This window comes from Salminus brasiliensis, chromosome 18 (assembly GCF_030463535.1).
Source record: "Salminus brasiliensis chromosome 18, fSalBra1.hap2, whole genome shotgun sequence".
Taxonomy (NCBI): domain Eukaryota; kingdom Metazoa; phylum Chordata; class Actinopteri; order Characiformes; family Bryconidae; genus Salminus; species Salminus brasiliensis.
The window spans coordinates 22,797,460-22,813,883 of record NC_132895.1 but is presented as its reverse complement, the minus strand read 5'-3'; the positions used below and the strand labels follow the sequence as shown (position 1 = coordinate 22,813,883).

The window sequence follows — 16,424 nt, the reverse complement described above, 5'->3', positions numbered from 1 at the left end:
AGACATTCCACAGACATCAAATAAAAATACATCAAGGATTTTTCCAAAAGGCTCCAGTTTGATGCTTTAGTTTTTGTACCGTAGCTAACAGGCCCTGGGCCAGGTGTGCAGTGGTAGCTTCATGAACAGGGGAAGCAGGGGATGGAGTGGAGAAGCCTACAAATGAGCCCACAGCAGTCAGCATTTGGTATTACAACTTTTTAACTTTTTCTAACCTACACCATGTGACAGGGGGGAAAAAATAAGGGCAAAACAGAATGCCAAGCAAAGATTAACAAGTTCCAAGAAGCCTGGGCCTACTCTACGAAACGTTAGCCTGATCCAGGGGATGAAGAATGCAGTAGGTTGCTGCGCGATGCAGCTGAGAAAGCTGCTGGTGCTCATTAAAAAAAAAAAAAAAAAAAAAAAGCTCTTCAACTCAAAGCATGAGATATTTGGTTAAATGTAAAGCTTTCAGACTGAACTTCCAGTGGGGCTTAACGTCAATGTACACGGGGAACGCACAGCCCGCTATTCGAAACTGAAAGATGCTGACTGGGAGGGACAATCTTCGCTGGTTTAGTCATTTCTCTCAAGGTGCATGGCAAACACAACAACAGTATAGTGGGGTGGGGTGGGGTTGGGTGGGTATAGTGTTTAAAGAGTTTTTGAGAGAGAAATTTCACAGGGATCAAGGCACGTGTCCAGCACCTTTTAAAAATCACCCAAGGAGAGCCAAAACGGCCGCTCTCGTGCCACTTGGTGGAGCACGTTAATCACCAGGTGCCACATGCACATGTGCACAATGCTGGGACAAAACTGAAGGCTTTAGGATTTGTCTTGTTGGACTTCTAAACAAGCTGGCTGGTGCTGAGTCATGCAGTTTCCCGGACAGCAATTGGTTAAGAGCGGTTATTAACGTCATTTGTCCAGGAGTCTTAAAACGCATTCCACATGTCTAGTGCTTATTATTATGAAGGCATTAGTGGTCGTTTGTAATTCGTAACCCAAAGGAGATGGGAGGACCCCCACTGCTGGCAACAGCCCAAAAAATAAATAAAATAATAAAAAATAAAGGGTTCCTCAGTGGGTGTAAATGCTGAAGGTGGACCAGCAGGGGGAGCTAAAAATCCATGTTACAGGTACACAACTTGAGTAGTGTTTTATCCTAATCGTCCTCCAGACTCTCCCAAAGTGATGAAAGTTGGGTTGGAGCAAAAAAAAACAATAAAATTAAATTAAATAATAAATAAAATAATTAAATAATAAATGGATAACAAATGGATCATCTGGGGACCAGTTTGAGAGCAACTGCTTTACACGACATATCAAGTGTGTGGGTTAAGTTCCTTAACACCCTGAACTGTACTGTGCTGCAGTGTTGGTGCCAAAAAAGAATTCGTAGGAGACAGAGGAAGGGTCGTTGTTAAAGGGGAATTCCACCGATTTAACAGAAGCTCTGTGTGATTTTCCCCATCAGGTGTAAACAAAGTGCTCTGATGTGAAAGGAGACAGGGAACCAGATGTCCGAAGAGTGAATTGCTTCTAAAACGATACATCACAAAAACTAATACGATGAACTGGTTACAAATACAGGACTTATGTTTAGGTATTACTCCTGACAATATTATTGCTAGTTTTTATATTTAATTAGATTATAGTCATTCATGGTCACCTGGTTTTATGCAGGCATACCCAATCAGTCAGAACCTGGCGCAGCCTGATGTCTGACAGCTTTTTTTTTTTTTTTTTTTTTACAGTTCTGAGAAGACTAAAGACTAAATAGTAACTAAAGAAACCAGTTATTTAAGATTTACCACTATCTCACCCTCATCTACAGATAAACCTTAGAAGACGAGCGCAGGTTTTCTGGTGGTTTAGGGTGACTGTTGTAGCCCTGGTTGTAGCTTTCTCTACAACAAACCATTTCACATCAAAACCACTCTGAATTAGGGCTGCACAATGTTAAAAAATACTTAGAAATGTTCCCCCAAAGTCAACGATCCAACATGTCATGAGGTTATTAATGTATTCTGTGTATTAAAGAAGACCCCCGCCTGGTAGATCGGTCATGGAAACTGAGAGCAGTGGGAATTGTCCTTTTGTATCAATCATATAGTAGCATGATGTGTTCAAAACACTGCACATCCTGCCATTTGACTGTTGTGCATTCACATATTCCGATGATGATGCTGAAACGATATGTTGTGCAGCCCTACTCTGAATATCAATTTTCTCTAAACAACTGAATTATATTGAAATGAAATTCCCCTTTAAAGTCAGTGATCAGGACCCAAAACCTTACTACAGCAGGGTTCTTATATTCCAGCCACCTGCTTAAACACACCTGACCGAACTCTACTATTAACAGTCAAGTTTGGTAAGCGTACACGTGCAGGGAATGTGGAAAACTCCACAGTCTCTCTCCAGGACTGGAATTAAAGGATCTCGATCAGGTCCAGTGCTAGAATACAAGAATCACCTTTGGATCAATGATTGTTAGATCCAGCCATGATCACAGACAAGAGTCTGAACGACAGTGGGTGTTCATTAACATTCATAGTCAAGTGCGCCTGTGCAATCAGCACAATTACCACAGCTGAATGAGCGCGACTGGACTGGACTGAACATTCAGTGTGAGAATTCAGGTTTGCAGCAGGGGGGCTCATGTCGGAAAGGATAAACACAGCTACGGGTTACGTAACAAGCTCACTATGCATTATTAAGTGTGTGCAGGGGAAGGCGTGTGAGAGGCTCTGCTGCATCGAGCGCTCGACTTCAGCGCTGGCGCTTTGCCGCGCCGAATGATCCAGTTCCATATTTCATTAGCTGTGACATCACGGCCCTCCTCTGCAGGACGTGTGCCATGTGCGGAAACCGCAGCTGCACTCCAGCCAGAAAGCCCTGGGACGCATTTGAATATGTCCGGGAGGGGCAATTACACAACTGATTAGGAGATGATTAGCCATGAATTGGACTTGCTACACAGCAAGTTCTGAATGCTTAAAAGTAGTCAGGGATTAAATAATAAAATCAAAAATCCTCAAGTTCCTGGTAAAAGTCCTTGAAGCAAATCAAGTCAAGCATTCTGAATAAAAGTGAAGGTAAAAAAAAAAGAACAAAAAAAAACAATTTAATTACAGGGCAAAGAGTTTACTTCCAGGGCAAGGAAAAAGGCATCAGGCCTTCACGTCTTTGTGCTCACGAGTTCCAAATGTGCCACGGTAGCATCGCCCGGTCTCTGATTACTATTAAAGTGCATAAACTAGCCAAGAATCTACCTGAGAGGCTGTGGGACTAAGTGCAGTTTCTACTTAATTGCTGAGACTGTGGCCACTGGTTTATGTGCTGCGCTTTGTTGAAAAGTCGTCTGATACTCGCGCATTCAACAACATGGGCAAACACTGGGCTGGAAACCTGCTGGCTTTGAGTTACAACTAGCTTCCCGTTAGCTAGCTACACATAAACGTGCTCTAGGCTACTGTTATTCGTACTTTCATTGGTTTCTATGTCTGCTAATATTAGCAATCTTTTGTACATATCATCAAGGTTACATGTAAAAAGAACAGAGCCAATCCTCTTGGCGGAGGCCTGTGCCTGCTTGTGTTGAGACATCACCGGCAGGACCGGTTTCTACCTAATTCACCCATACTGACATGCTTCCACATAGTGATTTCCAAACTCTTGTGCTATGAATCATGAAAGTACCGTAAGGATCCGTGTTCACATCAAGTTGCAGTAAGCGGTCTTGCCCAATCAACTGAGCATTCTGTCCTCGTCCAACCTCCTACTTGTTTAAAACAACTGACTGGTGTTTTGGAATGATCGACTACCACAAAAATACCTAGCACATATACCAATATACAATTATTAGTAACAGAAGAAACATTGCTACAGACAGCAAAAAACAAAATAATAATAATAATAATAATAATAATAAAAAAGCTGTTGTTGATACTACCTAAAAAAAAGAAAACAAAAGGAACACAAAATCTACAGATTTTGAATTGAGAGCTAAAAACCCAGTGTTTTAAAATGACATTTTCCTACTGAATATACACTTTTTTCTGCATAATTCTTCATTCTTCATAATACCACCAGAGGTCAGCTTCTTCTTCAATGAAACAGCAGTTAAGACTTGGAAATACTTTAGATCCTCTATACATCGTCAGCCGGCAGGTCAGGAACGTTTATCTTTGCTCGGGTGAAGAAGGCCATCTTCTCTCTACGAACGCATAAACAGGCAATGATCAACAACAAAATGCTGACTTCTCCAAATGGATTTTAACAGACTTGGATTAAGGGAGCCACAAACAAGCATTATTGCAAACGAGATCCTGACACCTCACAGCAAAAAGCTCACTTTTATTGCTAGCCTGGGAACTCTTCCAATTCTGCAACAGAAACTTGTATGATCTTCACCTGAAAGACTGGACTTCGGGCCCCTCCTTACGGCTCTGCCCGCGAATCTTGTGCACTTCCTTAGCTGCCGTCCGCATCATCTTCTCCACTCTCTGCTCCTGCAGCTGCTCCTCTTGAGTCTGCCAAGAAGAAGAGGAAACAAGCATGACATAAATAGAACACAGATCGCAACAGGAATACTCAAGACTGGATCGAAAATGGTCCAGTGATTCGCATGTCAATCTGCGCTTGAACTTTGATAAACCATCCTCTTAAACCAACCATGAACACAGAATTTAAGGGAGTAATCATTAAATCCTCCACTGTTTTGTTTGTTACAAACCCAAGCTTATGGACAAATAGCAAAACTTGGTCACGTGGAATCACTAACAATAACTAGTAACATAATTAGTCCTGGAAAAAATTTAATTAGACCACCTTGACATGGAAAGGAAGGACCACTCATATTGCACAATCTTTTAGAATGCTTTACCGATTACAGTTTTAAGCTGCTAATAAGTAATCTGTACTGGAACACGATTTGAATGCAACCTTCTCGACCCAGGCAGAACATCTGACTCATATCACACCAAGTACAGCACAGGTGCCAGAAATGCTGTGCGCATGCGTTTGCAGCAAGTCACCTGTCTCTCAGCCTGTGTGAGCAGCAGGCGAAATCGTTCGTCCTCCTGCACCCAGGTGGGAAGGCTGCGCTGGCCCTGCTGCCGCGCGCTCTCCAGCTGTTCTTTCAGCTGCCGCAGCACATGCAGCTCCTCGCTCAGACGGTTGTGGCGTGTCCGAGACACCTGCAGCTCCAGTTCCAGGTCCAGGGAGGTCCGCAGAACACCGTCCAGCCCACGCACCTGCATCGGCGGCTAGGGAGCGAATGGAAAGGCAAAAGAGTGGCAAAGATGTTTAGTTTTATATTTAGAAGCCTCAGTACCCAGAGCATTTCTTTTTCATACCAGTACAGCAGCACAGGGGGTTTACAACAAACATCCCAACAGCTGAGGGGCTGAATAAATCAAATGTCAGCTCTTAGCTTGTTTCTGAACCTCTATGTACTCCAGGCACACATGGATTGAAAGCTGTACAGCAATACACCACTAGTCTGCTAATCAGAAATGCACTTTAGCCAGAATGGTGGCCTCCAGCCTAAAATTAGAGTAAATGCAACCATTACCATTAACAACTTCTAGTCAAGTCCAATCAAGCCAAGAGGCTTTATTTATTGTTACAGCTGCATACAAGCACACAGCAGAGCGGAGAAAACGTTCCTTCAGGACCACAGTGTAACACAGAGGAACACAACAGTACACAGCACTATATAAAGTACAAATGTACAAACAGGACTGTGCAGAGCAGAATGTGCACGTTGAGGAAAAGGTGCACAGATATGTAACATATGGTATGTCACAGTCAGCTTATATGCTCATATATTTATAAACACAGCAGTTACTGAGGCAGTAAAATACAGCACTCCTGTTAATACAGTACTGACCAATAAGCACTACCTAACAAAGTGAGTGAGGAGGTAGAGTGGGGGTACATAAAACTGAGATTTACGAGTGTAAAAGAAGCCGTTCAAGAGTCTAATAGTGACTGCCTGTATGTTTATATGGATATTTGTGAAAGTTATGAAGGAGTATTTTAAATGGTCAATTTCTTGCATTTTTCTTACACAGGATTGTTATTTATCTATTTGATTGATGCCTACTAGCCTGGAAGTACTAGCTTTAATTACCTGTGTTTCTGTGCTGAACAGTAACCAATTTTAGAAGAACCAGCAGTTTTATTCGTTATCAGGTTGTATCATAAGATTAAAACAAATCTTACTGTCTTGTTCAGTGTGGTTTTATCAACAGCTAATGTACAGAAAAGGTTGTAATTTGCACAACAAATCAATCAAGCTAGTCCTCACTGTTTTAAAGTATGCTGATTAGTCTCAGCTACAAATATTAAATAGCTTAGTTCTCCAAGCACAAATGCTTCTTTATGTTATCTTAATAAGCATGCACTTAAATGCCGTAATGAACTCCTCTATCAGGGCAGTCGAAAGTGATCTTGACCTTTCCAGAGTGCTTGTGAAGCCGCTCAGGGGGGGTGGGCACACCCACTTCCTCTGAGGCAGCTGGTGCTTCATTAACACTGACCTTGGGTCAGTCAGGAAATGTCAGCATTAAATATTAAACTACCGATCACACATTCACCTTCTCTTTTCGGAGAACAAAATTCTTTTAGTCTTTTAGCAAGGAAAACAGACGCGGTGTTCCTCTGAAATAATAAAATGCCAGCTGTGACTGTGCAATCTGTACTCCAAGTCTTCAGGTTCACAATGCAGGGGGTGTTTCACGGGAAACTCCCGTTCCGATAATGGCCGCGCTGTTGACAGCAAGCACTAGCGTCACTGTGGGATGTGTCAGGTTTACGCGGGTTGTTACCTTTTTCATGCGGACACTGCGTCTCTCGGAGGCATTCCGGACAAAGGGAGACTTCTTGGACAAAGTTGAGCTGTCGCTGTCACTGCGGTTGATCTGGTGAGGGACATAAACAAAAAGTTTGAGTTGTGTGTGCAAGTGATATCAGACAGTAATACATTTAGGAACAAAAAACAAATCCTACTGAGGGTTCAGACAATGTTCAAGCTAATTTAAGCAAACCAAAGCTGCAAGATGGAGCAATTACAAAACCCCAAAATGCACAGACTGGACTCCAACTCAGTTGACCGGCTGTGACCAGCTTGCTAAATGCACGCCAAGAAGGCACTAAGAGGACAGCAACACTATCCGATAAGACTAAGAATAATTACACAAAATAATTACTATGTTCTTTTAACAGTGATAAAGTTGTGGTATGCCATGGTATGTGGCTCCTGTAAGCCATCAAGGTCACCAGCCAATAAAAGTTCTTACCCCACCACTTACTATCCAAAAAACAATGCCATGTTTTTCCTCATTATTTTAATATGCACTCACCCTGCAGATATACTGGCTCTGGGGTCCAGGGGAGAAGGTCTTGGAGCGAATTATTGTGTTACCCCTCACAAAAGGATTCTGCTGGCTGACCTCCGGCCGTCTCTCCTTAGGCCGAACCACAGAAGCAGCGCTGTGAAGGCCCTCCATGCTCGTCTCCTTATTCACCTGTCACAACCCGGAAACGATCATGAAGTAGATACTGACAGCAGCGAATCTTCAGAAATAATATTAACGAAACCCCACTCCAAAGAAACTGTATAAACACAGTTCTGACACATGGTTGACAGCTCATTTCCCCAACCTCAATCCTGGAAGGACCCTTGCACTGCACAGTTTCAACACACCCGATTCATGTCATTAGCTAATTGTCAAATCTTTTTTGAGCTCAATCCACCATTATACAGCAAGAAATGCACAAAACTATGCAGCATGGTGGGTTATCTGCACTTAAATACAGTGATAAAATGGAGAAAACAAACGTTTAAGAGAATTTTGTTTAAACAGGAAATGAAACCTTTTCTGGAATAGCTGCCATTGGACGAGGCTTGGCCTCCTCCTCCTCCTCCTCCTCCCCATCCTCTTCCACCACCTCCCACTGGCAACCTTCAGAGTAAAAGTCCTCCCCTTCAATGTCACTGCCCACCCCATCCACAAAGACGTCGCCTTCCAGTGGATCTGTTTGCCTATCAGACCACAGAACAACAGAAAAATACATTAAATCAACACAAATCAATCAGTCCCAAATCTCTCTAAATGGATCAGTTACGGACTGCAGGAAAAGCTGCACAGAATTAAACCATCCATCTGTCGTCTATAACCCATGACGACTCTAACATCAAAAGAAAACTAACAGCACTGCATTTCACTCAGAAATATCACCGAGAGGAGCGTGAGCATGGGCGAAGCTGTTCTTTCACTGTAGAATGCGGCAGGACTGCATTCTTTATCTACTCGAATTCTGCTTGGAAAAGAGAGAACGTTTTAGCTGCTCGGAAAGCTGGTGGTGGTTTCGAGTCATGTGGGGAATTACAGGAGTTAGGCCTGCATATTTTCCAAGCGCAGTTTCAGTGGCGTGAGATTCTGGTTCAGCCAAGCAAACATAAGTAATAGGATAAAGTCTCACTGAGTTGTGGTGTGTCTGTAATTTAAAAAATCCCTTGAAGTGTAAATCAACCGAAACTGCTCACCAAACCCATGTTGATGATCATCGTCTGAAATAGACAAGCAGGGCCTAGTTTCCCAGAAGCAGCTCAAATGTTTTTCTTAGTGTTGTCTTAACTGGTAGAGAGAGAGAGAGTGTGTTCAGTGTGGGGCTCGCTCGACCATTTAAGAATCATCCAAGATGCTTTTGGGAAATCCAGCCTGGTTCATTTAGCAGAGCGTTGATTTCATTCCATTTATTCATAAGTTTCCAAGCTCAACCGCAAAGCTACAGCTATGAAAACATAGCCGATAGACTGGCTTTGATGTCAAAGGCAGAACAAACAAAGCTGTGCTGGTAAGACACAAGCCAGGATATTAAGAAATTCAAGACAAAAAAAAAAAAAAAAAAAGAAATGTTGTCTGGAAGTTTAAGAATGTCAGAAAGGTGCATATCTGACAACAAGGGAAGTGTGTAAGCGGAGTTTCTATTGGGCCACCACGCTATGGGAGAATTCCCACGAGAGTGCAGGAAGGCAGGTATTCAGCAGGGAGGACGAGGGGAGGTGCAGGCCGAAATTCAAACCAGGCTGTCTTTGTTTGTGTTGGGGCTGCCAGGTGAGAGACAGGATGTGGCTGTAGCACGGCCTCTCCACTGACTGGCACTGGCGGAGCGAAGGCTGCTTCAGCTCGAACAAACGCTCATTATTGACTGCTCTGCTGCCAGCTATGTTGGACAACTCAACTTTACTGTGACAAAGTGTTTTAGGCCAACAGTACAGTTTCTAGCTTCGGTATTAGTAACAGACAACTCACCAGTCTTCCTCAGGTGCGCTCTCCAAGTTAGCTGCTGGGTTTTGTGTGGTGCTGGATGTTATCTGAGGAAGTGATGGACAAACACACACCGTTGGCTATTGGAAACACAGAGAAGTAAGTGTATTTAAGATAAATGAGAGAGTTTTGATAACATTATATAAAATAAGCAAAAACGCGCACACACACACACACACGCGCACACACACACGCACGCACACGCACACACTCAAAGTGTTCTTGATCTTCCAGACCTCAACTCCACCTCTACTCCACTGTTCCTGTTAACTGCTATTTCTTAATTATATTATGAACCATTATGAACAGCCACCACTTATCGTCTTATAGCCTTCAATTTAGCTTAGAAGCAGCTGATTGTTAGGACATGGTTTCATGGAGTCAGAGTTTTTACAAAGCTTTGAAATTTGCATCACCTGGTCATTTTTTATTATTACCGTGAACAATCCATAGCCCAAATCTGAAAGCTCAAATCTCTTGGGTTGCCAAAACTTTTCCATGATGCCTTCATTTTGTTCACTCAAATTGTAAAAAAAATAAAAAATAATAATAAAAATCAGTACCATAATCTTGCCTCAAACATTACAAGGAATGTTTCATTTTTAACTTCATGTCTTGTGGAGGTCACTATCACAGAGCCCTGCACTGAAGTCCACTTTGTATGCCACTGTACATGCTATGTGTATGGTATAACAAACACTCAGACCTATACACAAATATAAGAGTATTTGATGACACGTTTAATTATTTAAAAGGGTAACTGGTAGATGTTCACGCAGAGAAAGTAACAGAGGCTTCTTTAGATGAGCTAGTGAGCAAACACCTTCTACAATAATGTATAATGATAAATAACTGGTCTTCCACATAAGGGTAACTCATACACTTAACGCTTAACGTAAACAGTATGTGTGTGTGTGTGTGTGTGTGTGTGTGTGTGTGTGTGTGTGTGTGTGTGTGTGGGTCCACTACCTCCTCTGGCTGCATGGAGGCTTCTGGTTCTTTGTGCTTGCCATCCATGTCTGCAATGTACATGTAGTTGAGGAGGTTATAGCACTTGGTACACCACTCTTCTGAATAGTCCACATCAGCCAGACTTATCTGAGCGCCCGCCTTGAAGGAAAAAAAAAAAAAAAAAAAAAGACGTAGAGAGAGAGAAATTAAACAACTACATTTATTCCAGCATGTGTGGATTATTATGCACCACACTCACAAAATTACTACTACATGCTACATTACCTCTATAATATGCCGTAAAAGTCTGATTTTATCAAATAAAATCACAGTCACAGTGAAATGCAGCTTCAGTGGTCAACACTAAACATTTTGTTTGTTTATTTCACAAATGAGGAGCAATATTCCTCCCTACTGTATTTGTGTCTAAAACAGGAGACCACAATCTGGCTTGTTCTTTATTGGCTCACTCACCCAAGTTCACCTACATCACGGCCTACCAATCCCAGTTCTGGGGATTCCTTAAACTGTGACTTGTGCTCTGGAGCTTTTATATCTTTAGCTAAGACTACTCAGTACAGCCACAGCTCAATCCTAACAGTTCTACCCCATTACACACACAGCTGAACACACACAGAACACAACCTACCAGGCACTCTTCTCTTCCAGACTTGCTGGTGGAGCAGACATCGACACGAAGGGTCTTCTGTCTGAGGGCGACGGGAGACAGCTGCACACCAAACACTTCATTCAGCTCCACAGTGTCGTGGGGCAGGGAGCCACGGGTGCGAAACAGGCAACGAGTGGCCTCCAGGCAGGGCAGCACCACCACCCGAACATACCTGCAGAGGAAAAAACAAACAAACAAACAAACAAAAAGAATGGATCTGTGCCATAGTGTGATACTCAGCCAAAGGGGATGAATAAAAGCCAAAAGATCTTGAAGAATGATGGGTCTCAGAAAACAAATGCTGATGTAGGGTAAAGTGTTGGTGGGTAAGAAAGAAAAGGCACCGGTTTTAAATAACTGAAATAATGCTTTGTTGTTGGAGCTTAGAACGAAAGGCTGATGTCTCAAAGAAGGATCAAAAGGGGTAGGGACAGAGGACATACATGTTCCGGCTGGCAGGCAAGGAGAGCGTGCTGCAGTTGGTCAGCTGCATGACGAAGACAGCAAATCGCTTCTCTTTAACTTCGTACTTCATGCCCAGTCTGATCTGAGCACAGCTGACTGATCCTCCTTCATCATAGCCTAGCAGTTGCTCTGCAGGGACTCCAGGTCTGTGGGAAGATTCACCAGCACACCTTAAGTCTCTCATATGGAGCCAGTGTTCATTCACTCAATGAGTTTCAGTTAACCAGGAAAGTTAAGTGGATAACACTTAACTCTCTTTCAGAACCACCATAATGGAGTGATTTAAAAGAGAATGGTCAGCATTACAATGAGAGCTAAGATGTAATATAATCTTCCTCGGTGTGTTTGTGACCTAAAATTACAATACAATTATTAATTAGTCAAAGGCAACAACTGCTTGCATAATTCTGCTGGCTACATAATTTCAACATTACACAGCTTACCTTAACCTTTCACTTAAGTGCCACTAATCTCTAAATGACACAGGCCTGACGAAGCATCATTGTAGTAGATGCAGCTCTAAAGTGCAGACACCTGATCTGTAAGCAACTTGACCTGGTCACCTACCTTTTCTCCGAGGCCTCGTACACTCCACTGTCTCCTGCCACCGATTCATCCGACACAGCCGACGTTACGCCCACCTTCTTTGAGCCGGGCCCCAAAACCTTCGTTTGCGCAATAACATCTACAGACACAAGGGTTACAGCAGAAACAGGACACCGCGTCAGCCTTCATTGTATATGTTGGGTGTTAGGTTGCAGTGCAGAGTTCACACAGTGGGCTAGGTAGTAGCGATCTGAAACGTAATCTTCCTACTGTAGCCGCTCAGAACGCTTATCTGTAGTGTCGAGTGAAATCCTAAAACACTGCTTAGACAGCCCCATACAGGTTGTGAGGAGGAGGAAGGCCCATATTTACACACCGTTGCTTAATTTTACAATAAGTCCTGCATTGCTGCTGTTGTACAAAAACCAACTTAACTTTCTGAAATCAATTTAAACTGGTGAAAGTTCTAAATAGTTTTTCCATTTCATGATGAACGGACCAGTAGAAACTTCCACTGATGGTTCACATTGTTTTTTCCATGATGATGTATTATTAGTTTAGCGTAATATTTACTTTTTGCATTTCGCTGACTCGTATCTATTGTATTGTATATTTTTGTGCTTTGAGACGTTTGTGTACTTGTAATACACACTGTCTCACAACAGACAATAAATATACAATATACAATAAATTATCCCAGAAATAAAATATTATAATCCTGGAATTCCACCCTTTCAAAGAAAAATAAATGTTTAATTAACAACAGTTTGGGTGATATTTATTTTTGGCAATTGGTATCGCCTGTCAAAAGCTGGAGCAGCCATTACTGATGCATGGTCGTTGCATGTGCCCCGCCTCAGACAGGGACATGTCATGCCAATATATCATGATAAGTCATTCTCATAGTTATCGTGACAGGCCTACTAGGTTGTGTTGTTAGTTATACCTAGCTGCTGTAAGTGGCTGGTGTAGAGCAGTGGGTAAAAACAACACCCTCACCAATAGAGTCTTGTGAAACTTGATTAAAACGTAAGTTGCAATAAATGTAAACGTAACTGCATTGTAATGATCCATTTGTCTATATTTTGGTCACTTGTACTATGTAGTCCAGTAAGTACAAATTTTTATGAAACACTACATTTTGTGCTTCTAAACACTTCACCCACATAACATCTTGCATCCTGGGGCATCATTCAAGAGTTTTCCTGCTCTGTCTCAGCTGATTCAAACGATGATCACATTGCCCATCTTTGATACAGTCTACAGCTTATTTTTTTAATTTAATACTATTATTAAAACTGCACTACAATACAAAAGCTGAACCAACTATTTTAACTGATGTATGTGTGTGTATAAAACAGCAGTTCCCAAATTCTGGTCCTGAAGTGGTCTTTTCCTGCACATTTTGGTGTTTTCTCTGATCAATCATAACCACTTTAACACAGGTAATTAGTTGGTTTAGGTGTGTTTGAGCAATAAATACTCTGGTCCAGAGTTAACCACTGGTGGGAAGAGAGCTTTCATACCTTTAGGAGGCTCCCCAGGAGCTGTACTGGTTCCCTGCTTAGCGTCACGGAAAGCTAGCTGGGCCAGCTGTTGCTCCCCCTCCAGCCGCAACTCAGTGAGCCGGGCCTGCAGTTCCAGGTCGAGGTGCGAGGGCGGGCCCGGGAATGCCTCTCCGGCAAGGAAGGCAGCATCAGGGACGAGGGGCGAACAGGGTGGTGAAAGTGAGGAGAGGGAAGAGCGAGGCGACAGGGAGCTCATGGAGCGTGGCGTCTCGGACAGGCGCGGGACCTGCACTCGCTGGCCAGGAATCAGGCCGCCACTTGCTGGCCCGGAGGACACCTCGTTCTCGTGGATGGTAGTAATGGAGCTAGAGGGCCTGTAGCTGGATGAGGAGCCCTCCTGCAGCAGCGAGTCCAGCTTGACCTGAAAGTCCGGGTCACTCAGCTCAGGCTGCTCCAGGTAGAAATCGGTGAAGCTTAGGGAGGAGGAAGAGCCGAGGCTAGAAGTGGCCAGGGAGCCTCGGCTTGAAGTGAGTGAACCACGGCTGCTGCCCGAGGAACATGACAGGTTGCTGGCTGACAGGCTGGGGGGGGGTTAAGAGTATGGAACAGGAAGAGAGTGCGAGAGAGAATATGAACAAGGAATTGGAAGAGAGAGCAGACAAGAGAAAAGCAGCTTTAAGAAGAGCAGACTCTGCTTCATACTTCAGCCTTCCATTTCTATTTCCGTCTAGAAGCCTGAGCACTCCTTCCTCCTCACTCTCCCTCCATCTACCCTAGTTCCTCTCCCAACTTCAAATGCATTCTCCACTAAAGCAAACATGCTAATTAAAGCATGGCAGGCTCATTAGCGGTATGCGCCAGGGACTCGCTCGCCACACTTCCACGCCTTTGATGTGCATCAGCCAGAACCAGAAAATGAATTAGGCATGATTCAAGAACAAAAAGTGGCGACAAAGCTATTGTGGAAGTTAGTCAGCAGTGTTACACTGCATAGCTTTACATCAGAAGGCAAACATCTCTGGCGAGTCCAGCAAAATGCCTTTAAGCGTACTTCAGAGCAAATCTGCCCCGATTACACAGCGCTTACATCATCTTATGTAACACTGATTTCTCATGACGTGCAGTTTTCGGAGAGAAAATATTGGGCTAATATTGAAACAGGGCAAGAACTCACAATGAATAAAGATCACGGCAAACAGTTTAGAAGTAGCTGCCAACACCAATAAAATGGATTTCCGGCACTGGCATTCGCAAAAAAAATAAAATAAAAATACCTTCATCATCAGTATTCACAAAATACGAAGTCTGGAAAGTGCATGATATTACCTCTTCAGTTGGGTGTGAAGTGAGGAAGCCTGCCTCACTACCTCCTCCAGCTCCTTCACCAATTTGTTCCTCTTGCAATGCAACCTCAATCTACAGCATAAAACAGAATAGAGGGTTAACAACACATACATTCTCTGCAAGGACAATCCTTATAACCTGTACATTTTAGAATAGTAATTGGTTAAAAATTAGCATATTATTGAAATCCTTCAATTAAAGGAGACTTATTACACCCTTTACTCCTAATTTATTAAAGCTCCTCCTGCTGTCTTTGATTAAACTTCGAAGAGTAATTACCAACAATACTGAGGGCATAATTTATTATTGTTATTATTTGGGCAGAGTCCTCTAAAAGTTGTTTGCCAAATAAAATGTACCATTATTTTTGGGGTACTGATTGGAGTAATGATTACTGCTCTCACTAGCAGTCTCAGGAGAAGGGATGAAATGGGGTATCAATTTGATGTAGAAATGAGCAGAAAATCCCCACAGCTTTTAGAAGCGCATGCCTTGTGTAAAAGGAAAATATGCCACTTCACAATTTCTCGGGTGGTGGATAGGGTGACAAGTAATGTATATGTGAACTCTCAAAGAAAATGCAGGATTTGCTGACTTGATGATCTTTAAGGGTGGATAAAAATACAACACTGATTCCTGTTCGTGATACACAATACGGTTGAGTTAGTCTCATGTTTGGAGTCTGATGTTCGAAGCTGAAATAGATAAATTTCTCAGGAATAAAGAACCTCCACATTATACAAATATGCACACACACACACACAAGCTTGTCTTGTCCCTGTAAAGAAGCCCTGCCAACAGAACAGGACTCTCTGGAGCAGATAAGCATAAACCTACAGACACTATGCCTAATACCAGGCTTGGACTAAAGAATTATAATAAAGCCTGTGGAGCAGTGGCACTGTGACATCCAATACTTGTAGTTGAGGTGCTAAACATCCAACCTCCTGGCCTTACATACACTCGTTACTGAACACAATCAATCCTCACAGCAATGCTTCAAAATCTAGTAGAAAGCCTTCCCTGAACAGTAAAGACAGTTGCTCCAACTACAGCAGGATAAACCCAATGCTAGCCATCTGTGTGTTCAGTCATTCGCGCGCTCTTTTTTCTGTCATTACATTTCATAAGACTTCTATTTCACCTATTTAGTTTACACTTAAAAGGCTACTTGAACATCCCTTCATGTTTGAGTGAAGTTACAACGGAATGTCGAAGAACACAAGGGCTGGAAAAGGCACCCATTGTGCTCAACCTACATCCCCTTGCTTCTACAGCTCAGGTTACAGGAAGAGTGCAGATGCCAAGCTCAATGAGGATACAGTATCTAGTGTGCAGAACAAGCACCCTGTTCAAATGACTGAGGGTGGGAGAGAAGGAGGGGGTAGTCAGGAAACAAAGGAGAGAAGGAGAGGAGAAAAAGACTGGAAAGAGACTAGACGAAAAGAGCGAAGAAGAGAGCGAAAGAAGGAAAGAACAAAGAGGCCTAATTGGCGTTCTCACCTAGGGAACCTGAGCTGAAGACGCAGGTGTTCTCACTCTAAGAGAGCCTTTGGGAGAAAAGACTGAGCACTGGCGCCCGGCACACGTCTACAGTTTTATTCTTCCTCATTA

General features: G+C 43.0%; 1 protein-coding gene across 2 annotated transcripts in view; it reads right to left on the bottom strand.

Annotated features, from left to right (window-relative positions):
- Positions 1-627: 627 nt before the first annotated feature.
- Positions 628-16,424, bottom strand: part of wwc1 (WW and C2 domain containing 1) — a 36,054-nt gene continuing 20,257 nt past the window's right edge. Inside the window, exons 10-22 of one of the 2 annotated variants that reach the window (XM_072661660.1) lie at positions 14,793-14,882; positions 13,485-14,047; positions 11,980-12,097; positions 11,391-11,558; positions 10,927-11,119; positions 10,296-10,436; positions 9,312-9,406; positions 7,870-8,038; positions 7,356-7,520; positions 6,822-6,914; positions 5,025-5,255; positions 4,402-4,520; positions 628-4,204 (exon numbers count right to left, since the gene is read on the bottom strand). In XM_072661660.1, the coding sequence (XP_072517761.1) occupies positions 4,138-4,204; positions 4,402-4,520; positions 5,025-5,255; positions 6,822-6,914; positions 7,356-7,520; positions 7,870-8,038; positions 9,312-9,406; positions 10,296-10,436; positions 10,927-11,119; positions 11,391-11,558; positions 11,980-12,097; positions 13,485-14,047; positions 14,793-14,882 (2,212 nt within the window). In that variant the 3' untranslated portion in view covers positions 628-4,137. The remainder of the gene's footprint in view (positions 4,205-4,401; positions 4,521-5,024; positions 5,256-6,821; positions 6,915-7,355; positions 7,521-7,869; positions 8,039-9,311; positions 9,407-10,295; positions 10,437-10,926; positions 11,120-11,390; positions 11,559-11,979; positions 12,098-13,484; positions 14,048-14,792; positions 14,883-16,424) is intronic. The other variant, XM_072661661.1, reaches the window with a different exon arrangement.